Consider the following 24,766-nt stretch of genomic DNA (forward strand, 5'->3'; position numbering starts at 1 on the left):
TGGATGCACATGTATCAAACAGCTTCAGCAATTATCTGTCATAAATAAAACTGTGGTGGCGAACATTTAGAGACTGCGGAGGTTTATGTGTATTGCGTCTGATTAATGCTGCAGTGATGTCGTGTATTTCTATTTGCTCAGATAAAAAGATCCGAAGTGTCTAGATATAAATGGTAATAAAAACCGAAGACTCGGGTACACAGAAGGGGACGAACGCAGTACAACGTCTCAAACTTGGATGCACATGTATCAAACTGCTTCAGCAATTATCTGTCATAAATAAAACTATGGTGGCGAACATTTAGAGACTGCGGAGGTTTATGTGTATTGCGTCTGATTAATGCTGCAGTGATGTCGTGTACTTCTATTTGCTCAGATAAAAAGATCCGAGGTGTCTAGATATAAATGGTAATAAAAACCCAAGACTCTGGTACACAGAAGGGGACGAACGCAGTACAACGTCTCAAACTTGGATGCACATGTATCAAACTGCTTCAGCAATTATCTGTCATAAATAAAACTATGGTGGCGAACATTTAGAGACTGCGGAGGTTTATGTGTATTGCGTCTGATTAATGCTGCAGTGATGTCGTGTATTTCTATTTGCTCAGACAAAAAGATCCGAAGTGTCTAGATATAAATGGTAATAAAAGCCCAAGACTCTGGTACACAGAAGGGGACGAACGCAATACAACGTCTCAAACTTGGATGCACATGTATCAAACTGCTTCAGCAATTATCTGTCATAAATAAAACTATGGTGGCGAACATTTAGAGACTGCGGAGGTTTATGTGTATTGCGTCTGATTAATGCTGCAGTGATGTCGTGTACTTCTATTTGCTCAGATAAAAAGATCCGAGGTGTCTAGTTATAAATGGTAATAAAAACCCAAGACTCTGGTACACAGAAGGGGACGAACGCAATACAACGTCTCAAACTTGGATGCACATGTATCAAACAGCTTCAGCAATTATCTGTCATAAATAAAACTATGGTGGCGAACATTTAGAGACTGCGGAGGTTTATGTGTATTGCGTCTGATTAATGCTGCAGTGATGTCGTGTATTTATATTTGCTCAGATAAAAAGATCCGAAGTGTCTAGATATAAATGGTAATAAAAACCCAAGACTCTGGTACACAGAAGGGGACGAACGCAGTACAACGTCTCAAACTTGGATGCACATGTATCAAACTGCTTCAGCAATTATCTGTCATAAATAAAACTATGGTGGCGAACATTTAGAGACTGCGGAGGTTTATGTGTATTGCGTCTGATTAATGCTGCAGTGATGTCGTGTATTTCTATTTGCTCAGATAAAAAGATCCGAAGTGTCTAGATATAAATGGTAATAAAAACCCAAGACTCTGGTACACAGAAGGGGACGAACGCAGTACAACGTCTCAAACTTGGATGCACATGTATCAAACTGCTTCAGCAATTATCTGTCATAAATAAAACTATGGTGGCGAACATTTAGAGACTGCGGAGGTTTATGTGTATTGCGTCTGATTAATGCTGCAGTGATGTCGTGTATTTCTATTTGCTCAGACAAAAAGATCCGAAGTGTCTAGATATAAATGGTAATAAAAGCCCAAGACTCTGGTACACAGAAGGGGACGAACGCAATACAACGTCTCAAACTTGGATGCACATGTATCAAACTGCTTCAGCAATTATCTGTCATAAATAAAACTATGGTGGCGAACATTTAGAGACTGCGGAGGTTTATGTGTATTGCGTCTGATTAATGCTGCAGTGATGTCGTGTACTTCTATTTGCTCAGATAAAAAGATCCGAGGTGTCTAGTTATAAATGGTAATAAAAACCCAAGACTCTGGTACACAGAAGGGGACGAACGCAATACAACGTCTCAAACTTGGATGCACATGTATCAAACAGCTTCAGCAATTATCTGTCATAAATAAAACTATGGTGGCGAACATTTAGAGACTGCGGAGGTTTATGTGTATTGCGTCTGATTAATGCTGCAGTGATGTCGTGTATTTCTATTTGCTCAGATAAAAAGATCCGAAGTGTCTAGATATAAATGGTAATAAAAACCCAAGACTCTGGTACACAGAAGGGGACGAACGCAGTACAACGTCTCAAACTTGGATGCACATGTATCAAACTGCTTCAGCAATTATCTGTCATAAATAAAACTATGGTGGCGAACATTTAGAGACTGCGGAGGTTTATGTGTATTGCGTCTGATTAATGCTGCAGTGATGTCGTGTATTTCTATTTGCTCAGATAAAAAGATCCGAAGTGTCTAGATATAAATGGTAATAAAAACCCAAGACTCTGGTACACAGAAGGGGACGAACGCAGTACAACGTCTCAAACTTGGATGCACATGTATCAAACAGCTTCAGCAATTATCTGTCATAAATAAAACTGTGGTGGCGAACATTTAGAGACTGCAGAGGTTTATGTGTATTGCGTCTGATTAATGCTGCAGTGATGTCGTGTATTTCTATTTGCTCAGATAAAAAGATCCGAGGTGTCTAGATATAAATGGTAATAAAAGCCCAAGACTCTGGTACACAGAAGGGGACGAACGCAGTACAACGTCTCAAACTTGGATGCACATGTATCAAACAGCTTCAGCAATTATCTGTCATAAATAAAACTGTGGTGGCGAACATTTAGAGACTGCGGAGGTTTATGTGTATTGCGTCTGATTAATGCTGCAGTGATGTCGTGTATTTCTATTTGCTCAGATAAAAAGATCCGAGGTGTCTAGATATAGACGGTAATAAAAACCCAAGACTCTGATACACAGGAGGGGACGAACGCAGTACAACGTCTCAAACTTGGATGCACATGTATCAAACAGCTTCAGCAATTATCTGTCATAAATAAAACTATGGTGGCGAACATTTAGAGACTGCGGAGGTTTATGTGTATTGCGTCTGATTAATGCTGCAGTGATGTCGTGTATTTCTATTTGCTCAGATAAAAAGATCCGAAGTGTCTAGATATACATGGTAATAAAAACCCAAGACTCTGATACACAGAAGGGGACGAACACAATACAAGGTCTCAAACTCTATTTGATACGTTCTGTTGTGTTCGTCTCCTGCTGTGTTCCTGAGTCTCGCGTTTTTATAACCATGAATCACCACCAGCTCGCTTGTTTTTTAAGTACTATTCTACATATAAAGTTCGTTTTTTTCAGCACAATTTTGACTGTTGGTAAAACCAAAATCTGCGCATTATTCAGGTGCTTTATTTTTTTTTTGCGAACTAATTGAAAAAAAAGGTGATGATGGTTAGACGAGTTCCATCTTCTCCATGTATTTATCAACCTCAGCAGATATTATATGAGGAAATAATCGTTAAGGAAAGTTGACTAATTGATTAAAATGTATTAGAAAACTTTTTAATTATTCGGTTTAAAGGGACATGTTGCAGTGGGAGTATTGGCCGCAATTGCTTTCGGAGAGAAAATTAACTAAAATAATTTTCAAAAAGACAATATTTGTTTGTTATATTAATTTATCAATTTTCGTGTTCTTTCGATAGATTTCTGTAAATTGTACTTTAAAAGAGCACCACAGGTCCTTCCCACAATGAGACTTGAAAGATTGACATAGACTTTTAAACGAAATTATCGTTATCTCGGCAGCGTATTCTTGGCGGATGCGCCGTCCAAACAAGTGACGACGTGAATGGAGGGACCACGCCACTCTTCCGGGCGCCATTCTGGACATGGCTCGCAGCGCTCTTTTTCAGCACTATCTCTAGATCGGACAAAAAAAGGCAAAACTTATTTACTTAATATTTAGTAAAAACAATACCTTTTCGCAAAACTTTTAAATAGTTTTGGCATCCAATGATAATTTCTGTCAACACTGCAAGTGTAGAATGAAACCTAAACCCAAAAATTAAAACGTCTAGCTATTAACAAATTTAAGCTAATTAGTCAAATTAGCGTAATGATTATCCCATCATTTTATGCACTCTAAGACTGATAAATACAAAGCAGAGGCAGAACAAGTCTTACACTGAAACCCTATATAAACATTGCTCCGACTAAAATACAATTTTATGCAGAACAGGTAGGCACTCTTTATATGGTAGGTACATGGTCATGTTTTTTGCAGTTATATTTGGAATCTTCCGGTACTACATAATTTGTGTGTCTTTTTTTCATTTCCACTTATATCACGTCTTCTATTTTGAACAAGCATCCATCCTGCTGCCCGCTATATTTGCATAATCTACAGCGACCTTTTTCAATGGCAATGCGTCTCTTCCTAACGTGTGCTTTGTTTTTCATTAGTAAGGTAGTGAATGGGGAAATAATGCTAAATATATGAGTACCACATTTATAATATTGTCAGGCTCTCGGTGAATAGATGAGTTTAATACACTGAAGAGAGATTTGACTATGATGGTGTCGCCAGGAGAATCGCTGGAGCAATCGTCCGAGCGCAGCTCGAGCGTTTCCGCTGCTGCTCAAGATGCGCGGGGCCTTTTTGGCTTAGCCTCACTTCTTCCTTTCCAACAATTTATAGGGCTAATATTTAATGCTAACCCGCACAAAAGTTTGCAGACTGAATCCCGGCGATATTATTTGGTACGTTTCTGAAATAATTCACATGGTCTTGTTTTCTTTACCCGCCTGTTTTTGCCTTGTCTAAATCTTTCTTTTTTTTTTTCCGCAACCAGAGTATACAACATAATCTAACACACTCTCGAGCAGCTGTCGTCTTCTTTCGCACATAGCGTTTGTAAAGTTGATTGTTTCAGTCTACGAAGCCAGCTTGTTTATTCATGAATGCAGAAACAAGATTTATCCAGTCTACGAACAAAACGTTCGGGCGCAAACGAGCTGTTGAAAGTTTAACATTTTAGACAAAACTCCGAGACTGAAGGGAAAAAAGGACAACACAACACATGATCTCAAACACAGCTGAAATTTATTGAAGAGAATATCGCGGTTTTATAGGCTACATGTGCCCCGCAACCAAAAGGAAAGAAAAAGGGGAGAGAATGAACTTCTTTTTCCCGAACGTGCAAGAGGGAAGAGACATTGACCAATAGCACACCGCTACGGTTCTAACTCAAACAAGAGGCGGAGGGGGAAGATCTCTTAACACACCTCGGCGAGGTCCTGATGCACATCACAAAATAAAGGACTTCGGGATGGTGACCTATTAGGGGAAAGATCGAACACGAACAAAAGCGAACCCCCGACATTAGTCACACCCGAAACAAAGAGGCAGGGGTGAAACTTAAACCAGGGGTGAGGCTTAAACCCTTCAAACCAAAAAGCAGAGAGAAAAACATGCTGATTGTGTGTCGCGCGTAGTTGACAAGTTTCCTTTTGCCTGTGGGTTATGTTACCGGCTACACTGCAATATTGCCGCGCGCTGTGCCAGAAAATCAACGCTCGGTCGCAGAGCTCTAGAACGTTCTTGTTTATTCTTGTTCCGGACGCAACTTCCATCCTTTATTCCTGCTTTCTTGTTCTAGAAAGTGCGTGTTCATTCTCGCCCCGAGCGCGCTGCGCTCGAACCTTCTCCGCCGAATCTTCGAGATAGTGACTCACTGTTGATTGGGCGGCGGAGAAAAGCTCACCGGAGAAAAGCTCACCGGAGAAAAGCTCACCGGAGATAAGCTCACCGGAGAAAAGCTCACCGCAAAACCGGCAGATGCGGAGAAAAGCTCACCGGCCTTTGAGCGGATGCGGAGAAGAACGCATCGATTTTTTTGACTTATCGGATTCTGCGTCAAACGTTGCAATTTAACATAATTCGCACTTATCACTTCATTAATAATATATCCAGTTTTTTTGTAATATTCTTGAAGTTCATTGGGCATATTCAATAATACATCAGAAATTAGTAATCACCCATTTTGTATATTAATGAATTCGCAAGGTATAAAATCAGAACATCTTAATTACACCGGTAAAAAAGAGCAGTTGCCGTCGGTAGCTCTATCAATAAAGAAGTTTGTTCTTTGCGAGCTAGTATGAATAGCGGTGTGTGAACCGTTTCAGTCCAAATATTGTGTAGTGCCTAATAGATAAAAAGGTGTTTGTTGGTGTAATCAGTGTCGGCTACACTGTTCTCCTTCTGTTAATTTCACTAACAAAACTTTAGTTGCGAGAACAGCTTCGTCCAGTCGTGTTTGTTGTCTTCACTCCGTCGTCGTCCTTTGAGCGGTTTTCATCATGTATAATGTTTACCAACTCGCCCGATTCACTACCTCACAGAACACTAGTTCTTATATAGGTCACGAGAAACAACGGTGCCAGTGGGCAGCTCTGAAGGTCACGGGTACTTCGCAGTAGAAGGGCACTATCACACAAAGGGAACGTGTGGAACCACCAGCACGAACGGCTAAAAAACGTGCTTCTCTGTGAAAGACAAAAACAAAAAAAAACCTCAATATTTTTGGACTTTCATCCTGTTCTCAAAGGTTAACAAAAGCTTCAAAAAGAATTTCAGGCACCGCGTTGTTGCGCATGCGCTTTCGGGTTTTCGGCATTTACAGTTTTGATTTTTAGGTTTTAGGCAGACATTATTAAGTTTTCGAACTTTTTCCTGTTCTTCAAGTTCATAAAGTGTTGAGTTGGGCTTTCGTTGCCTACAGAGTAAGCCACACAAAACACTCGCCCGTAATTATTAATTTGGAAGCAATATACCCAATAAGCTTAACAAATAATACAAAACGACATTTTCTCTTTTTACAAAGCTGACGAATTTTAATGATAACAAAATTATATATATGTTACGCCTGATCCAACAACCTACATATAAAAAGAAGAAAAAAAATCGGTGCGTTTTTCTCCGCATACGCTCAATGGCCGGTGAGCTTTTCTCCGCATCCGCCGGTTTTGCGGTGAGCTTTTCTCTGGTGAGCTTATCTCCGGTGAGCTTTTCTCCGGTGAGCTTTTCTCCGGGATTCACTTGAAAATACAGACTGAAAAAACTGATTGAACTTAACTGCTATTATTGCCTTGTCACTCACCAGGCTGCCGTCAATAGATATCTGTTTAATACCACTTTTTGTAGGAGATAGGTGACGCCAGAACTTTTCGGGGTTAGATAGCAAACATTCAGGTAACGTCCTTGTATGGTATGTTTCTTTAGCCAATTTTATTAAGCTTTTTAGTTGCCTCGCCTGTTGATTTACGTAATCAGATCGACGCTTTCGAAGCCTTTTCAGCTTCCGTTTGACGTGCAGAATTTCCCGTGTTATCCACGGGTTTCGGCGTTTTATCTTTTTTGTCTTTTTTGGAATAAAATAAGCAAGACAATGGCCCACTATACACTTAAAGCTCAGCCACATTTCATTTACCTCAGTCCGCTGATTGAAGTTATCGAGGCACTGCTCAAGATAGTCAATGACGGATTCATCATCTGCCCTACCAAAATCATAGTACATCTTCTTTTCATAATGTTTAAACTTAGTAACAGAAATATCACATTTTAAAAATACTAACTTATGGTCAGATATTCCGTCATGAACAGAAACCTCACAACCATCGAAATGATTACTAACAAACAAAAGATCGAGTAGCGAACATGTAGTGTCAGTAACACGCGTAGGTTCCGTAACAAATTGACGGGCGGCGGAGAAAAGCTCACCGGAGAAAAGTTGACCGGAGAAAAGCTGACCGGAGAAAAGCTCACCGGAGATAAGCTCACCGCAAAACCGGCAGATGCGGAGAAAAGCTCACCGATTTCTTTTTTTTTTATCTTAGCGGATTCTGCGTTAAGAGGCAATTTAACACAATTTGCATTCGCCACTTCATTAAAAAAAAAACAAAAAAACATGGCTCTTTCTTGTAATATTCTTGAAGGTCATTGGGCATATTTACTAATTCCTCAGAAATTAGTAATCACCCATTTTGTATAATAATGAAGCCGCAAAAATGTTATCAAAACATCGTACACCGGTAAAAAAGACAACAATCTATTGACAACTGAGGGTGCGCCGTCAGTAGCTTTGTCAAATAAAGAGGTTTGTTCTTTGTGAGCTAATATGAATAGCGGTGTGGTGAACCGTTTCAGCTCCAAATATTCTGTAGTGCCTAATAGTTAAGTAGGTATTTGTTGATGCAATCAGTGTAGGCTACGCTGTTTTCTTTCTGTTAATTTCACTAAGAAAACTTTAGTTGCGAGAACAGCTTCGTCCTGTCGTGTTTGTTGTCTTCACTCGTCCGGCGTCGTTTGATCGGTTTTCATCATGTATAACGTTTACCAACTCGCCCTATTCGCTACCTTACAAAAGACTATTTCTTATATAGGTCACGAGTAACAACGGTGCCAGTGTGTAGCTCTGAAAGTCATGAGTGGCTCACCTCAAAAGGGCACTATCACACAAAGGCAACGTGCGGAAACACCAGCACGAACGGCTAGAAAACGTGCATGTCCGTGGAAGAAAGAAGCCTCAATATCCTACTGACTGTTTTATCCTGTTTTCAAAGGTTAATAAAAGCTTCAAAGAGAATTTCAGGCACTACGTTGTTGCGCATGCACTTTCGGATTCTCGGTGTTTACAGTTTTGATTTTTAGGTTTTAGGGAGACATAAGTTTTCGAACTTTTTCATGTTATTCAAGTTCATAAAATGTTCAGTTAGGCTTTAGTTGCCTAGAGAGTAACCCGCAGGAAAAACTGGTCCGCCATTATTAATTTGGGAGCGATATACTTAATAAGCTTGGCAAATAATAGAAAAAGGACATTTTCTTTTTCACAAAGCTGACGAACTTTAATGATAATAAATTGATATATGTTACGCATGATCCAACAGCCTCTATATAACAAGAAGGAAAAAAAAATCGGTGAGCTTTTCTCCGCATCCGCAGGTTTTGCGGTGAGCTTTTCTCCGGTGAGCTTATCTCCGGTGAGCTTTCCTCCGGTGAGCTTTTTTCCGGTGAGCTTTTCTCCGGGATTCCTCTTGATTAGGGGCCGCCCGCGACCTTGTCGAGTCAGTTTTCGCCTCAGCCTTCGATTGTGCTGCTTCGCCGCCTTCGGCGCCCGCGACGCTCTGTTATTATCATTCTTTTTCCTTTTATTTTCGGGCACAAGTTCGCCCCATTAAACGTTCAGTTTACTCGGTCATTCACCGCCTCGTCACTTGTAATCCGTGACATTCTGGTGGAGGTGCGGGGTACCGCATGTCCGTGCAGCGCAACCCTCCGAGTTCCCGCAGTACAAGTTCGAACCCAAGCTCCCGAGGACCCAACGAAGACCAGATCGAGACTCGATCAAGTCGCCGCACCCAAGGGCTACACGCGGAATACGGACTTCCACCACCCAGGACCAGGCAGCCGACGATGGCCAACCAGTCGCAGACCCCCGCCGCTCCTGCCGTTGTCTACCTACCCGTCGCTACTCGGACACCGGCTCCGTTCCACGGCGAACTCCACGAAGCCGTTGAAGATTGGATCGACCAATTCAAACGCGTCGCCCGCCAGAATAGCTGGACCAACGAGCAACGGCTGCAAAACGTGTATTTCTCGCTCGAGGGGACTGCCAGGAGCTGGTACGAAAATCACGAGTCTTCATTGACATCCTGGGAAATTTTCAAGAGCCAGCTGAAGGCGACATTTGTCAACCAGCACCGCCGAGAGAGCCGAAGACTTACTGCGTACCAGGACTCAAGGCCCCAACGAGAGCATCACCGGCTTCGTGGAGGATGTCCTGCGTCTAAGCGCCCGAGCCGACCCCGAGGCTACAGAGGAAAAGAAACTTCGAATCCTCATGCGAGGCGTCAAGGCAGATATTTTCGGAGGCCTGGTTCGGAATCCCCCGACGATCGTCGATGCTTTTGTCAGTGAAGCCACCAACATCGAGCGCGCACTGACGGCCCGAGCAAGCCACTGCCACCGACTCGCCGGCGCGCCTACTGCTCCAACCCTCTCAGCTTCCCTACTGGACCCGAATACCAAAGGTGTCGACAACCTCCGGGAGATCGTCCGGGATATTGTCCGGGAAGAGCTCCGCAAGATCCTACCTGCTGCAGATTGCCCGTCTTCCCTCTCACTCGCCGAAGCCGTACGAGAGGAGATCCACCGAGCCTTCCAGGCGGAGACTCCTGTCACCGTAGCAGCACCCGAGGAGCCCACCCTGACCTACGCCGCAGTGGCCCGAAGGCCACCGCCTCCTCCTCGAGCCTATGTCGCTCCGCCCCGACCTCGGTCTCCTGCGCCGCAGCACGAGCGCCACCGCCACGACCAGGTCCAGTACGCCGGCCAGGAGCCCCGCGCACCTCGGAAGACCGACGTGTGGCGAGGACCCGATCGACGTCCTTTGTGTTTCCACTGCGGGGAAGCGAACCACACCTACCGCCAATGCCCATACCGGCGACTCGGGCTGCGGGGGTTCCACCCGAATTACCCACGCCCCCATTACGGTGAACGCCCTCGGGAGATCGACGAGTACCTTCGACGACCTCAGTCCCCCGAGCTTGCCTCCCGCCGAGAGTTCCGGTCGCCATCGCCACGACGCCCGGCTTCGCCGATGCACCGACCCCGACGTGAAAGCCTGTCACCCCTCGCTCCTCGCCGGGGAAACTAGGAGCAGCAACCCCTGGAGGTGGAGTTGCCGAAGACGACAGACGTAAAGAGCCTCCAAGAACAACAGAGCGCTCCCACTCTTCCGACGCCACGCATCGCAACGAAGCTTCTGCATCGGTGTCCAACAACCTAAACGTTGTTATTGACGGCTACGACGCATCACCACTCGTGAACACCGGAGCAGACTACTCAGTCTTGAGTGGGAGGCTCTCCCGCCGTCTTCGAAAAGTCACGACGCCGTGGGATGGACCTCAAATACGAACCGTTGGAGGGCAGCTCATCACGCTGGTTGGGAGATGCACTGCTCGCGTCGAGATCCACGGTGAGACGTGCCCTGTCAAGTTCGTCGTTTTGCAAGACTGTTCGAGGGACGTTATCCTGGGAATGGACTTTCTCTGCGAGTATGGCGCCGTCATCGACCTCGGAGCAAACCGGCTGACGCTACGAAAGCCTGCTCCACCACAGGAGGACCCCAAAGCGACGTCATCCGCGGTACGAGTCCTCGCAAACCACGTGAACCTACCACCGCGGTCAAGTGTTTTTGTACCCGTCGGCGTCGATGAGACTTTCCTCGGCGACGTTTTGCTCAAAGGAAGCCTCCAGTTGCTTCTAGGAAGAGGGATCGGCATCGCAAGAGGCGTCACGGAGCTCCAAGACGGACACACTCTCGTACTCGTAACGAACTTCCGACAGGAGGGCCAGCACCTTACGAAAGGCACCGCCGTGGGTCACGCCGAGGAACTCCCGGACTCAGTCGCAATCGCCGGAATACCAAAAGACCTCTCTTCGTGGCCAGCCAAGACAAACGCGGCCATCGCAGTTTGACATCGACCCAACCCTGCCTACCCCGCACCTCCACCAAAATGTCACGGGTGGTGACCAAAAGAACAATATATAAACAGGAAGAAATAAACGTTTAATGTGGCGACCCGACAGCACCGACGGTGACGATGACGCCCGTTTTCTTTAAGCACTTACGGATACCGACATGGGAGCACTTCAACGAGACGACCCTGAACTTCGCGCCGTGATCGACCACCTCGGAGGTCAAGGAAGTTCAGTTCCGCGAGCCTTGGCCCGAGACCTGCCAAGCTTCGTTCTGCGGCGAGGCGTGCTCTTCAAGAAGAACTTCGGAACGAGCAACCCTACCTGGCTGCTGGTTGTTCCGGACAGCCTGCGAGAGGAAATCTTTCAAGCATGCCATGACGACCCGACGGCTGGACACCTTGGATAGAGCAGGGCGCTCGCCCGGATTCGTGACAAGTACTACTGGCCGAGACTCCCGAAAACAGTCCACCTGTACACACGGTCATGCCATGAGTGCCAACGACGTAAGAGGCCTCCGACGAAGCCAGCAGGACTCCTACAGCCGATACCTGCCCCGACTACGCCCTTCCAGCAGATCGGAATGGATTTACTTGGGCCGTTCCCAACATCGACGCAAGAAAATCGGTGGATTATCGCCGCGACCGATTATCTTACACGATGCGCCGAGACGAAAGTCCTGCCATCGGGAACAGCGGTCTAAGTCGCCAAGTTTTTCGTCGAATCCATTCTCCTTCGACACGGCGCACTTGATGTGCTGATCACAGATCGAGGGTCATCTATCCTGGCACAGCTGACTAGAGAGGTTCTTCGGCTCAGTCACAGCAGCCATCGACGAAACACCGCTTATCATCCGCAGACCAATGGGCTAACGGAGCGGATCAACAAAACGATCGCCGACATGATATCCATGTACGTTGACGTAGAGTGTTGACGTACGTTATATTTGCATACAACACAGCGGTTCAAGAAACCACAGGAATGGCGCCGTTTCAGCTGGTGCACTGCCGGACAGTTACCACAATGCTCGACGCCATGCTGCCTCACGTGCCAACGATGGCTACGACGAAGCTCAAAATATCTCTGAACTGCTGATCACAGATCGCGGATCATCCTTCATGGCACAGCGGACCCAAGAAGTTATTCGGCTCAGTCATACCAGCCATCAACGAACAACCGCTTATCACCCGCAGAACAACGGGCTAACGGAGCGGCTCAACAAGACCATCGCCGACATGATCTCCATGTACGTCGACGTAGAGCACAAGACATGGGACGAGGTGTTGCCGTACGTCACGTTTGCGTACAACACAGCGGCTCAAGAAACCACGTGAATGACACCGTTCCAACTGGTGCACGGCCGGACGGTTACCACAATGCTTGACGCCATGCTGCCTCACGTGCCAGCCGACGATGGCTACGACGAAGCTCAAGTGATCTCCCAGCGCGCGGAGGAAGCTCGTCAGCTGGCAAGAATCAAGATTCAAGACCAATAGCGAGTCGACGCTCGCCGGTATAACCTTCGTCACCGAGACGTCCACTTTCAACCCGGAGACCGGGTATAGGTTTGGACAGCAATACGGCGCCGCGGTCTCAGCGAGAAGCTTCTGAAACGCTATTTCGGACCGTACAAGATCATCCGACGCCTCGGCGATCTGAACTACGAAGTTCTACCCGACGGAACGCGCCCATCTGCAAGACGTCAGCCGCGACCCGAGGTGGTGCTCATCGTCCGGCTGAAGCCGTATTACGAACTATAGAGCTTTCCACTCTCGTCGACGAGTGAACTGTGAACTGTGAACTGCGGCTCGCAATTCTGCTGTCCTTTTGTTTTTCGTTTGTTTTCCGTTTGTGCTGCATCGGGACGATGCACTTTTAAAGGGGGGTATAATGCCGCGCGCTGTGCCTGGAAATCAACGCTCGGTCACGGAGCTCTAGAACGTTCTCGTTTATTCTTGTTCCAGACGTAACTTCCATCCTTTATTCCTGCTTTCTTGTTCTAGAAAGTGCGTGTTCATTCTCGCCCCGAGCGTGCTACGCTCGAACCTTCTCCGCCGAATCTTCGGGATAGTGTCTCACTCTTGATAAGAGGCCGCCCGCAACCTTGTCGAGTCAGTTTTCGCCTCAGCGTTCGATCGTGCTGCTTCGCCGCCTTCGACGCCCGCGACGCTCTGTTATTATCATTCTTTTTCCTTTTATTTTCGGACACAAGTTCGCCCCATTAAACGTTCAGTTTACTCGGTCATTCACCGCCTCGTCACTTGTCATCCGTGACAATATCAGCAAATCAAGGTACACAAGCACTTGGTCAAAGTGTAACCAATATATTTTCTCATCACACTTGGAACCAAAACTTGGCAGGTTGAAGGAGGATGCTCTATTTTTTTAAGTTGTACAACTTCCTACATGTCCCGGCTGATGTGTATGTCCTTCTCCTACCATTGTTACCACATGCTGATGCTCTCCACTGTGTATGGTGATGTAGGCCAAGTTGACGGTAACTTATAGACCATTTGGTGTCCTTCACTGCCGAAATGTATGTATGTATGTATGTATTTCTGGCGGCAATTGCCCTTTTTAACGAGCGTCTATAAAATAGACATGCCATTAAAGAAAAAATACATTATCAGGTATTTTTTACAAATTCGAACAGTCGGTTTTGAAATAATTTATTGTATGCATTAAAGATGCTTAAAAATAAAGGTGACTGCAATTTTTGTTTTGAATAATGTTGGCGTTACGTATATTACAAAAACTGCCAGTTTACTGATTACTTTTCTTACATTGTTGGGTCTACTATCAGACGGCACAGCCGGAGATTGTGTGAATAGTTGACCCACATGTAACCAGTCTTGTACACGTTACTAAAAAAAGTAATGGATTACAATTACTATTACTCTTGGCTAAAAAGTATTCGATTAGATTACTTGATTACTCAACGGCAAAAGTAATTGGGTATTAATTAAAAAAAGTAATCGTTACTTTTTGGATTACTTTATTGTGTGAAGACACATCTTTAGCGCTCATACCAATGAGCTCCTTCTAACCTATATTTCACATTTGCACAAGTATTGAAGAAGAAAAACTGGCTCCCTCTTCGTGGTCGTTGCACCTTCACAACGGGGACACAAGCATAGAATTCGTTTGAAGACGTTTAATGATTTGGTCATTCGCCAGTGTGTATGTGTGTGTGTGTGGGGGGGGGGGGGGGGAGCGGAGGGGGTTCTAGATCTTGTTAAGCTTGAGCAAGGGTTGTCGCTCAATGTTTGCGTCGCTCATTTTATTATTGACATGTGGATGAGCTCGCATGTTATAAAAAAGAGCAGCAGCTCCAGGATTTTAAACGGATCATGTGTAATATCCATTAGCGGAAGAGATTGCCCCGACCACTTCTCGACTCGAAACATTGCTTGTCACAAACACCACGTAGGGGAAATGGGGAAATATTTCAACTGCCTTTGTTATATTTTCCATCCGCTTTAGGCATTCTTCGGTTGTGGTTCTCCTACGGGCTGCGAGTGGGTAGCCTAAGCAGGATTTTTTTATTTTTTTTTATTTCTGTGTGTGTGTGCGTGAGGGGGCAGGTTTGAGCAAAGGACTCAGAAAGCTACATTCTGTTTCCTCAAACTTCGCCCTGAATGGCCTTTGTCACGCACTGTGGTTTCCCTGGGGCTTCCCACTCCCAGTCCCAGCTCGAAAAAAAAAACGGACATTCCACAGAAACCGTACATAGAAAGAGATTGACCTCGTTTCCTACAGCTCCGCAAAAATCTTCCTTTTTTCCGTTCGAAAAAAAAAGTAAATTTTATTTTTGTCATTTCATAAAAAAAGGCGTGTGCCGGGAGGGGGGGGGGGGGGTCTCGTGGACAAATTGTAACGGTTACAAGTAATTTTATTACTTCAAAAAGTAATCAGATTACTCTTGTGATTACTGCCTAATAAAAGTAATCAAATGACTACAAAATTACTCCAAAAAGTAATCGATTACAAGTAATTTGATTACTTGTAATGCGTACGGTTCAAGTCTGCATGTAACTCACCTGAACGAAGGCCTTCCGCCAACGTGGCAGAGATTAACAGCAGAGCGAGGAGTCCCGACATGTCTTTTGAGTGCTCACCATCAACCGCGACTTCCCTTAACTTAGGTACACTTGCCTTGGTATGGTAATGTTCAGTGCTACTGCCGCCAGTATATATATGTTCTTAAACATATTTTGATGGGGATCAATCAACACGTGATCATGTGGATGAGGCGTCATTTGTCACTGTGATTTGTGACATTTCTCAAGATTCTAGAGCGGCTTGTCAGCTCAGAGACATTCTTGCCTCCCTAATAGCTTAGGCAGTCGTTGCTGCGTGACAGATTGTTTGCAGACCTTTGCATTGCGTCATCTAGGTATTTTTGACGTCGCTGGCTTCCAACGTATGAAGATAATCTCAGTTGTGTAATTTCCTATAAACCCCGTTTTCACGCACAGTAACCTCGCTCTCCCCCGAAGGTTCGCCTACCGTCGTCCGCATCGCGATATTTTTAGAGAGGAAAGTCTTAATCACGATATTTTATTCTAGTCAGCCTTTGCCCCTTCATAAACTAGTCTTAAATAGCAGCCTTTTGCTGGTATTTGAGACGATGGATGGTGGCCACGGGGAGAACAATGGGAGGGGATATCTTTATGATGGAGTTCTGCAAATGGAGGGGATCGATCTACTAAGTTTAAGGGCTTCAAACTAACAAACATTGAATTCAAATTACCTTAAAAATCAGGCTTCAGGCGACTTTGTCTGAGAAAAATCAAGGAGGTTATCAATGACTATTTTTTTTATTCCCACTGAAAAATATTATTTATTAATTTGCATCTTACATGCATGTTAGATTTATTTGTTTTATTTTACTCGTGTAGAAAATGCTGTACAGTGCTACTTTGATGTAGCTCGATAAAAAATGTAGGAACGCAGCCCACTGCTTTACTACGGCCATCGCACTGGAGAATTTACAAGAAAACTGCGAAGATAAAAGTAGCGCGTATTCTCCTCCCTGAACTTTTTAATAATTTTAATGGGTGATTTTGCTTTCGCATGTGTAGTTTTGAATTAATACATAATTACGCAGTTCTTTTCGCAAAGAATAGGATGCATTCGACAATCGCTACTGCTTCGAGCTTACGCCCCAAATTATTAAGATGATGATTGCCAATCTTTTGTTATAACACCTTAATAAGGGAAGAATACATCCACACTTTAGGAATGTATTTAAGTTTTCACTCTGAATACATCCATTCACCACGAGCACTTAAAATATAATATTAAAGAAAACTTAGTTAATATGGTACGAAATAAAATTCACCTCAATACGTTACTGTTGCCTGAGCAAAACTTCGAATCTTACTGTGTAACAAACTCAGCAAGATAAACAAATTCGCTTACACTGCTCTACGTTTAAACTTAGTCAAAATAGCTTTCGCAGGTTTTTGTCTTGTTCAAAACTTGAGAGTGGTGCTTTATAAAGCCCCGCCCCCCAAAACGAATATTTTAACATAGCTTTAAATTATTCATTACTGTTCCACATGCTATATAGTGCCTACCCAGGTAGCACGCCAGAGAAATGCCCAACTTGGGAAAACGTCTGGCAAACGTAAGGGCCCAAGTTTGGCCCACTTAGGTTTGGCTCCATGGCTTACATCTGTTTTAAAGTACGTTGCCTAACTATAGCCCTATGTGGGCGATCCTAGGACATAATGAAGTTTGGCTGTTCTCTGGCCCGCCACATTTGTTCCAAAGTGCCATACTTGAGCCATAACTGCCGAAGTAAATCGTAATTTGGAGATTCGGGGCATGGCAAGGGTTGGCTATTCTCTGGCTAGCCACTAAAGTGCTAAAAGTGCCAAAGACACGTGTCGTCCGGTTTTAGTTCTCTATGACATTCTCCTTTAACACCGTATCTTAACCAGCACGCTCCATTTCAACGAGAAAGCCCAGAGGCCCAGAGGTTTGAAGTTTCTCTGGTGTGCCGCAGAAGTACCCTTGTACGCGCTTCAGAGGAAATTTAAATTTAGAAAGGGTTATAAACACGATGGTCAGATCCGATCATCTTCGTTGCCAAGCAGCACGGTAGTGCTTGGCAGTTGTGTAGTGCCAGTACCGGTTGAAAGTCGGTTCCAATATCCCTCAAATGTCTAGTTTTGCACCACCATTCGATATCCTGCAGAAATTGCCTTACAGTCGTTTTGCACCACTTTAGTGTTCGCGCTATATGATGCAAATAATCTGCGATTCGTCTGCTCCGTATTGACCGGACGTCGTGCAAGTCTGTGTTGTATAGAATGTTGGATATTATTTGTCACATATCAATAACACACATAGACCAACAAACTTTTTGGAACGCTGGCAGTGGCTTATTAAATCACTATCATTACACACAGCTTATTCTCGACATATTTACAAAGGTCATACTTCTGTGTGAAATGAAGAGCAGATTATAAAATAGAATTAAGACTGATATCAAGCCAAGCAAAACTAAAAAATTAAAATAAAAAAAAAAAACTGCAAAGATTGATTGGAATGCAGAACTACTGTCAGAAGCATGCTTACAGTGCACTTACTAATAAAAGCGATATCATGTAATCCTCGATAGATGCATACTTCGATTCAAGCCGCCCAAAAACACAGTCAAGAAAGAAGGTTGCGCACATTCAACTGCCGTCTTGTCCTCGGCGAGGAGCAGTTTTTGTCGAAACACGTCTAACATAGCACAAGAAATCCACGCACTCCGGCGAGAAAAATGGTCACAGTATAAAATTGGCGTAGACGTATTCCGGCCGTTTACAACCAAAAAGCACGGCCGCGTCTGCAAACGCACGAAAGCAACAGAACACTGGAGAGCAGATTTCGGGAACGGGACCTACTTTGCCCGCCTATTTCTATAACTTGTCAAACGGCGCAAACAGCCCCAGAGATTCCATCAACGTGACAGAGAGAGTCACGTGACAAATTATTGTCCAAGCGTTTTTGTACTACGCGTCCTACGGAGTGAGGTCACGCGTTTCGCTCCACACTGCTGATTTGCTTAATGCGGCCGTCGCGCTCGCTGACAGCCAGACGAAGACACAAAAGCAGGGGGGGGGGGGGGGGTGGGGAGGCTTAGCAAAAGGCGAGGTCGAAGGGGCACGAGTAATGCAGCTAAGCTTCCTCTGCATTTTTGACTGAAAATGAAGGCATTTTATACTTCGAGTCGGAGGCTTGTAATGTCAGCTTTGGTTAGGGCGGGAGGCGGCGGGGGGGGGGGGGGGGGGGATTTGAAGAGGAGAGAAGAACTGTGAGGGAAAGGTGGGCCCAGGTTGATACTGTCGAATCCAAAAAATAACACAGGCTCAACATGGATTTCAGAAAAAAGTATGCAGAACTTGCACTGATTGAGTTAAAAGATAAAATCGTTGAAAATATTGAAACTAACTTGTATACACTTGGTTTGTTCCTAGGCTTACAAAAACCTTTTGATACTGTGCAACACAATATTCTGCTAGGAAAGCTTCAAACTTTCGGAGTTCGAGGAGTCGAATTAAAACTAATCAAATCCTGTCTTACAAATTGCTCTCAGTATGTTCATACCAATAATCAATCATCTAGTAAAATTAAAATACAAAACGGGGTTCCCCGGTGTTCTCTCCCGGGGCCTCTGTTGTTCCTTGTAGTTTTATATCTTAATGATATAACAAATATACCAGGCCCTCCTCAGTTAATATGGAATGCAGACGATATAAATGTATGTTTCTCTGGCTTTACAAAGGAGAGTTTAGAAAATTCTGCAAATGCCTACCTCGTGAACCTATCAAATTGGCTACAAATCAATTGTTTAAGTTTAACTACAAGTAAAACTAAGTATGTAATTTTTAAACCAGCAAATAAATGAGATTACAGCTCTATCAATATAACGTTTGACGGCACCATATTAGAGCAAGTAAGAGATCAACAATTTTCGGGTGTATGGTTTTCTGAGGACCTATCGTGGAATACTCATGTCAGTAAACTTAAAACTAAATTATCTCGAGTTACTGGCACCTTATATAAAATTCAAAACTTAGTACCTACCTGGTTAAATCAAACGTTATACTATTCTTGATTTTACTCTAGAATTAGTTACGGTATATTGGTCTGGGGAACAACAACAGCTACGAACTACAATAGAATAATTATATTACAAAAGAGAAAACTACGTATATGTGGAAACTATAGAGGCGATAAAAGAAACTTGAGCACACAGGCACTTTTCGTAAAAAATGATATGCTCAAGGCTGACAGGTTTACTACTTATACTGCTACAATGGATACTTAAGAACGAACTGCACACCACTCCAACAAATAGCGTGAGGGCATATACGCTTCGAGATTCAAAGATAAAAAAGCCCACCATAAGAACCAATTATGGCCGACAAACTTACATTTTCAAATAATTAAAATTCTAACCAATACACATATGAACATAGACCCTAACACAACTTTCTATAAATTGAAAAGTAAATGCAGAACACTTATGGATGGTATTGCTATTACCTTTTCAGTGTGAAGTTTTCTTTTCCATTTCTACTTTCTGAACTTACCTTATCCGTGATCTCTATGTGTATAAATTTAAACCAATCTTTTTTCTTGGTCAAAGTTTTATATTAGTGACCTGCCTGAATGTACTTTTTTTTCTTTTTCTTTTTTTGTGTACATCATGCATTACTTTGCTGATGTCCAACGTTATTACGTTATTAATGTGATGTGTCAGGCTAGTGGTTTTACTGTTTCAGCTGATTGCCTGTGTATAATCTAATCTTCACTCTGCTTTGTTGCCTTGTTGTTTTGTTTTCATTTATGGTGCTCTTTGCTTGCCTTGTGCGATCCTGTGATTGCGTCTTCCAGAGTGTGTATTAGCTCTGCTTTGTTGCTTTGTTGTAGCATATGACACTCTTACCTTATCAGCCACGGCTGAACTGTTGGGGGGCAGGGGCTCCATCAGGTACTTGTGCCTTTATCTCTGCCCGCCATGCGGAAACATATTCACAACACAAAACAAATAAGAAAAAATGCTTCAAATTAACCTAAAAAAAATCGTCCCCGCCAAGAATTTATCTTAGCTGCCCTAAGTGTGAAGCAGGCGCAATACCACAAAGCCACTGTCGCTCTCGCTTTTTGTTATCGATACATTTTTCACTGCTTAATCAGAAGTCAGTACACGCACAGAGCTACGCTCGCTTTTGCAATGCGCCGCTGAATAATGGTATCTGTCGAGGAGAGGTGCGCACATCAGTCTAGCACAGCGCTTGCTTGACGGCAGCAGTTTCTGCAACGTCGTACCTGTCTCACTCCCGATATTTGTGTGCGTACGTACGCGTGAATACAACAATGCGGCAAAATCTGCGTTTATAAAGTCATTTCCGCAGCGGCAGAACATTCAGCCCACCTTTGGCGTAGAGAAGTCAAGGAACACCCAAAATACAATCAAATGTTGCGAGCAGAATAAAACTTGATCTTTATTTAATTAAGTTCCAGACCTACCGCATACATCCAGTGCCTCTGCAAGGATGTAAACCTAGTTCTGACACTTGTTTGTGACTTTTTCCCGTAGCTGTCAGATGACAGCCGAACTGTCAGGAAGCGAAGCCTAACTTTGGCACTTTTTTGGTGACCTGGACCCAAAGGTGCCAGATGTGAGCCGAACTACAAGGCAATAATCCTAACTCTGGCACATCTGTGGCGGCAGCTTTGGCTTGAGGTTGGCCTTTTGGCGGCATGGCAACGCGAAGTGGCTCCCATTTTGAACTGATCTTTACTCCGCGTTTGCTGTCGTTTGTAGCCAATGAAGAGTCATGCCGAATTAGTGTTTAATCGCGCAACAAATGCAATGCGAGCCGCTCTTTCTGCCCGCTACATACAGCCTACCCATAGCATGCTTTAGTGGCGCCCTCTCGCGCCGTCGACGCGGAGTGCGGCAGCTGTGAGCTGAGCTCACTACCCCTCCTGTAGTTTACGGTCACTCAAAGGACCAAGGACGTCATGAAAGAGGCTATTGTTTGCTTGTTTTTGCAAATTTTAATTTGCCTATAACTTTTAAAATAAAGCAAAATTCGAGAAACGAAAAGTTTCATTAAGTTACTACGTTCAGTGCACTCAGGTTCGGTGCAAATTAAAAATTAGTAAAAAAGTCCTTGCAGGGCCCCTTTAACATAGTGTTCTATTTCTGGTGCTTTGGCAATGACTTGGCCCGGGCAGTGTCATTTGGACGGCTGCCTGGAGTCGGGTTTAGAAAAAGAAGGAGTCATAAGAGGCGGGAAGTGTTCAGAATCCGCCGTGGACCGCCTACCACCGAGCCCAACAAAGGGGTTAGATAAGGCACCATAACAAGAAGTGCTTGGCTGGAGACGCTACGCTAATAATGTTGCCGGGAAACTATAACCAAGTGTGGACCTGAACGAGGGCATCTGTCACCACCCAAAGTTCGCCCTTGCCGCCAAAGAAGGTGAAATTACGAGGAAGGGGAGAAGTTAGAAGGAAGGTATAGAAAGGAGAGGCAGAGAAAGGCGACTGGGGACTGAATCGTCCTGGCCGGGCCAAGCCAAGACACCCGTCAACGAGAAGCAGGGGTCGAAGCGGTGTATTGCCTCGCCCGCATTGCCCCGAAAGGTCGAGAACGTACTCCGGGCTCAGCTCAAGCACCAGGTTCCCCTTTTCGCCGGACACGGGTTAAGCCACGCATAGCCAGACGCGGGTGGGCGAACCCACATGGCTCGGGGTTCGTAGTGACTCCACTCACAAAGCACCTACTAAAGTAGGTGCCCCCTGCGTGCGGGTATGGTAGCCCACGTGGCTGAGGGTTCGTGGTGACGCTACTCACCAAGCACCTAGCATATAAGGTGCAGGCGACTTTTGCGGGGCTCGGGATCCGTGTAGACGCGGCTCTCCAAACACCTGCTTTTGCATGTGCCCCCTGCGGGGAATGCAATTAAATGCAAAGGCGCAAGCGAGCTGGTCAAGAATGGCGAGAGTAATCCCTCGAGAAGGGGAATAAGGGGCACAAAGGTCAAACACAAATCTCCAAGCACAGCTAGGTGACTGGTGCGTGACCGAAAAAATCCGCCTGGTCCGGTTATCAAACCCGGGACCTCTCCATTTTCAGTGGAGCACTCTAACAACTGAGCTAACCAGGGGTTAAACGTTAGTAGAGCAGACGGGTTTTATATGCTGCCACTTGTCTAACACCAATAAGAGTGGAAGACTTGCATTTTAACTTTATCTAATTAATCACATAATCAGAGAACGTATTTCAGAATGTAATAAGCCGCGACCCTAGCTGTTGTATTCCCTCCCACAAAGTAGTTGCCACCTTAGTGTTCGGTCATTTTATCAAGAGTTTTCCAAAGACTTTATTCGACACAGCCGTTCTTTCCTTATAAAGGCCGGCTGCTCGTCCTTTCGAATTTATAAATATTTTGAAAGGCAGAAAATACGTATTATTTATCTTTAGGCAGTAATCTAAGTTTGAGATTTGTAAACATTTATTTGGAAAAAATAGACACTACGCACGATCAGACATTTTCTTGAGCGACATTTCCTTTGTAAAGATTTTTTTTTGTATTTTTAAGGCGTAAAAATTTACACCAATTCTTCCAGTCGCAATTATAACTGGAGGTTTCCATTTTTTTTTGTTTTTGTATGTGCGCTTAAAACGTAATTTTTATGCTGTTTTGGGAAATTACTAACTTAAATCAGTCAAATATTGCAACACTTAGTTCTTAATTCAATGAAATCAGTAATTCTCAAAATGCCCAAATTTTGTTTTAGTTTTTTTTTAAACATAACTTTAGAATGCTTTTGATGTTGTGTGAGAGCTTTCACTAGTCGGGAAAAAAAACTTCTTGACGTCAGAAATTATATATTTTTGGTGTTTCGTAGAAGACTCTTAAAAATGCCTGAATGAAAGTGGCTAATAAAAAAGATAACTCATTCCAGGAACAAACTGCCAGCCATGGCGGACTTTATTAATTGCTGAAAAACGTACTAATTAGCTAAAGAATTACGTAAAATTGAGTAATCAACCCTTTAACTTGTCAAAATTGTTTGTTTGTTTGTTTGTTTGTTTATTTTATTTTTGACACAACTGTCAGGGAGGTTGGGACAAAAGGCGAAAACGAATCACCTGACTAGGTCCCCAACCCCCGTTACAGCACTCAGCAGCAGGGCACAGGAAATGAATCAAAAACAGCATAAATAAAAAATAAAACAATATCTGAGAAGATAAAAATATGATACTCAAAAAATGTACAATCTATTTTGATGTGAACTATACTAGGAATACACACAGGCACATTGAAGTACACCGTAAGGTATTTTTTGAAAAGAAACACGGACGCTATTGTCTGGGCTAATTCGAATACCCAATAATTTCTGTTAAGAAGATCGGGTATCTGGTAGGATATTTTTTGTGTACCGTAATTAGTTCTTATTTTAGGTTTTGAAAACTGCTGGTGTCTCAAATTGTAATTTGTTTGCTTAAATAAATATGTTTCGTAAAATATCGCGGGATTCGTGTTTATTTGAGCATGAACTGAAATTGCGACCTTTAGGCAAAAAAGATTGTCTAACGTTAATATTCCATGTTTAATAAAGCTAGGGGAAGTCGGTTCAGTCCAAGGTAAATTATCAATTGACCTAACTGCGCGTTTTTGCAATGTAAATAATTACTTAATATTACTTGCTGTAGTCGTCCCCCAGACCAATAAACAGTAATGCAGCCTCGAGTGAATCAGAGATATATACAGTTGTTTTTTTAACCAGGCTGGAAGAAGATATTTTAGCTTACGAATTAAACCAATTGATCTAGAAATATCCTTTCGGAGTTCGTTCACTTGACAAGTCCAGTGTAGATTTTCGTGAAAACGAACACCAAGAAATTTAAAGGATTCCACGCGTTCAATATTCGAGTTCTGAAAAGATATACTAATTTCGCTAGTTATGGGCTTATTTTTTGCTCTAAAAATAATGTACTTAGTCTTTGCCGTATTCAGCTCTAACTGGTTTGAGCCTAACCATAAATGAAGTTGCTCCAGCCAATTATTTGTTTCTCTTTCTATGCTATCCAAACAGCTACCAGTAAAGAATGCATTCGTATCATCTGCATATAAAATTATGTTAGGTGTTTGTGGGATGTTTACTATATCATTGATGTAAAGAAGGAAAAGTAATGGCCCGAGAATCGACCCCTGCGGCACACCGTATCGAATTTTTGCTAAAGGAGAGCGCATATCATTGAGGACGGTATATTGAAAACGTGAGGTCATGTAACTGCTTATCAAGTTTAGCGCACTGCCTCTTATTCCATACAGCGGTAACTTTAGGAGTAGGATGTCGTGTTTTATAGAATC

The 24,766-nt window shown here is 43.8% G+C and overlaps 1 protein-coding gene across 1 annotated transcript in view; it reads right to left on the reverse strand.

Moving 5' to 3' along the window:
• The window catches only part of LOC115330592 (venom metalloproteinase antarease-like TtrivMP_A), a 186,136-nt gene extending 170,666 nt beyond the window's left edge, over window positions 1-15,470 (reverse strand). The window contains exon 1 of the mRNA XM_040214695.1: window positions 15,410-15,470. Coding sequence (XP_040070629.1) covers window positions 15,410-15,470 — 61 coding nt within the window. The remainder of the gene's footprint in view (window positions 1-15,409) is intronic.
• Between the last annotated feature and the right edge of the window lie 9,296 nt (window positions 15,471-24,766).

The sequence above is a fragment of the Ixodes scapularis genome, unplaced genomic scaffold (assembly GCF_016920785.2).
Source record: "Ixodes scapularis isolate PalLabHiFi unplaced genomic scaffold, ASM1692078v2 PGA_scaffold4__175_contigs__length_147842914, whole genome shotgun sequence".
Taxonomy (NCBI): Eukaryota; Metazoa; Arthropoda; class Arachnida; order Ixodida; family Ixodidae; genus Ixodes; species Ixodes scapularis.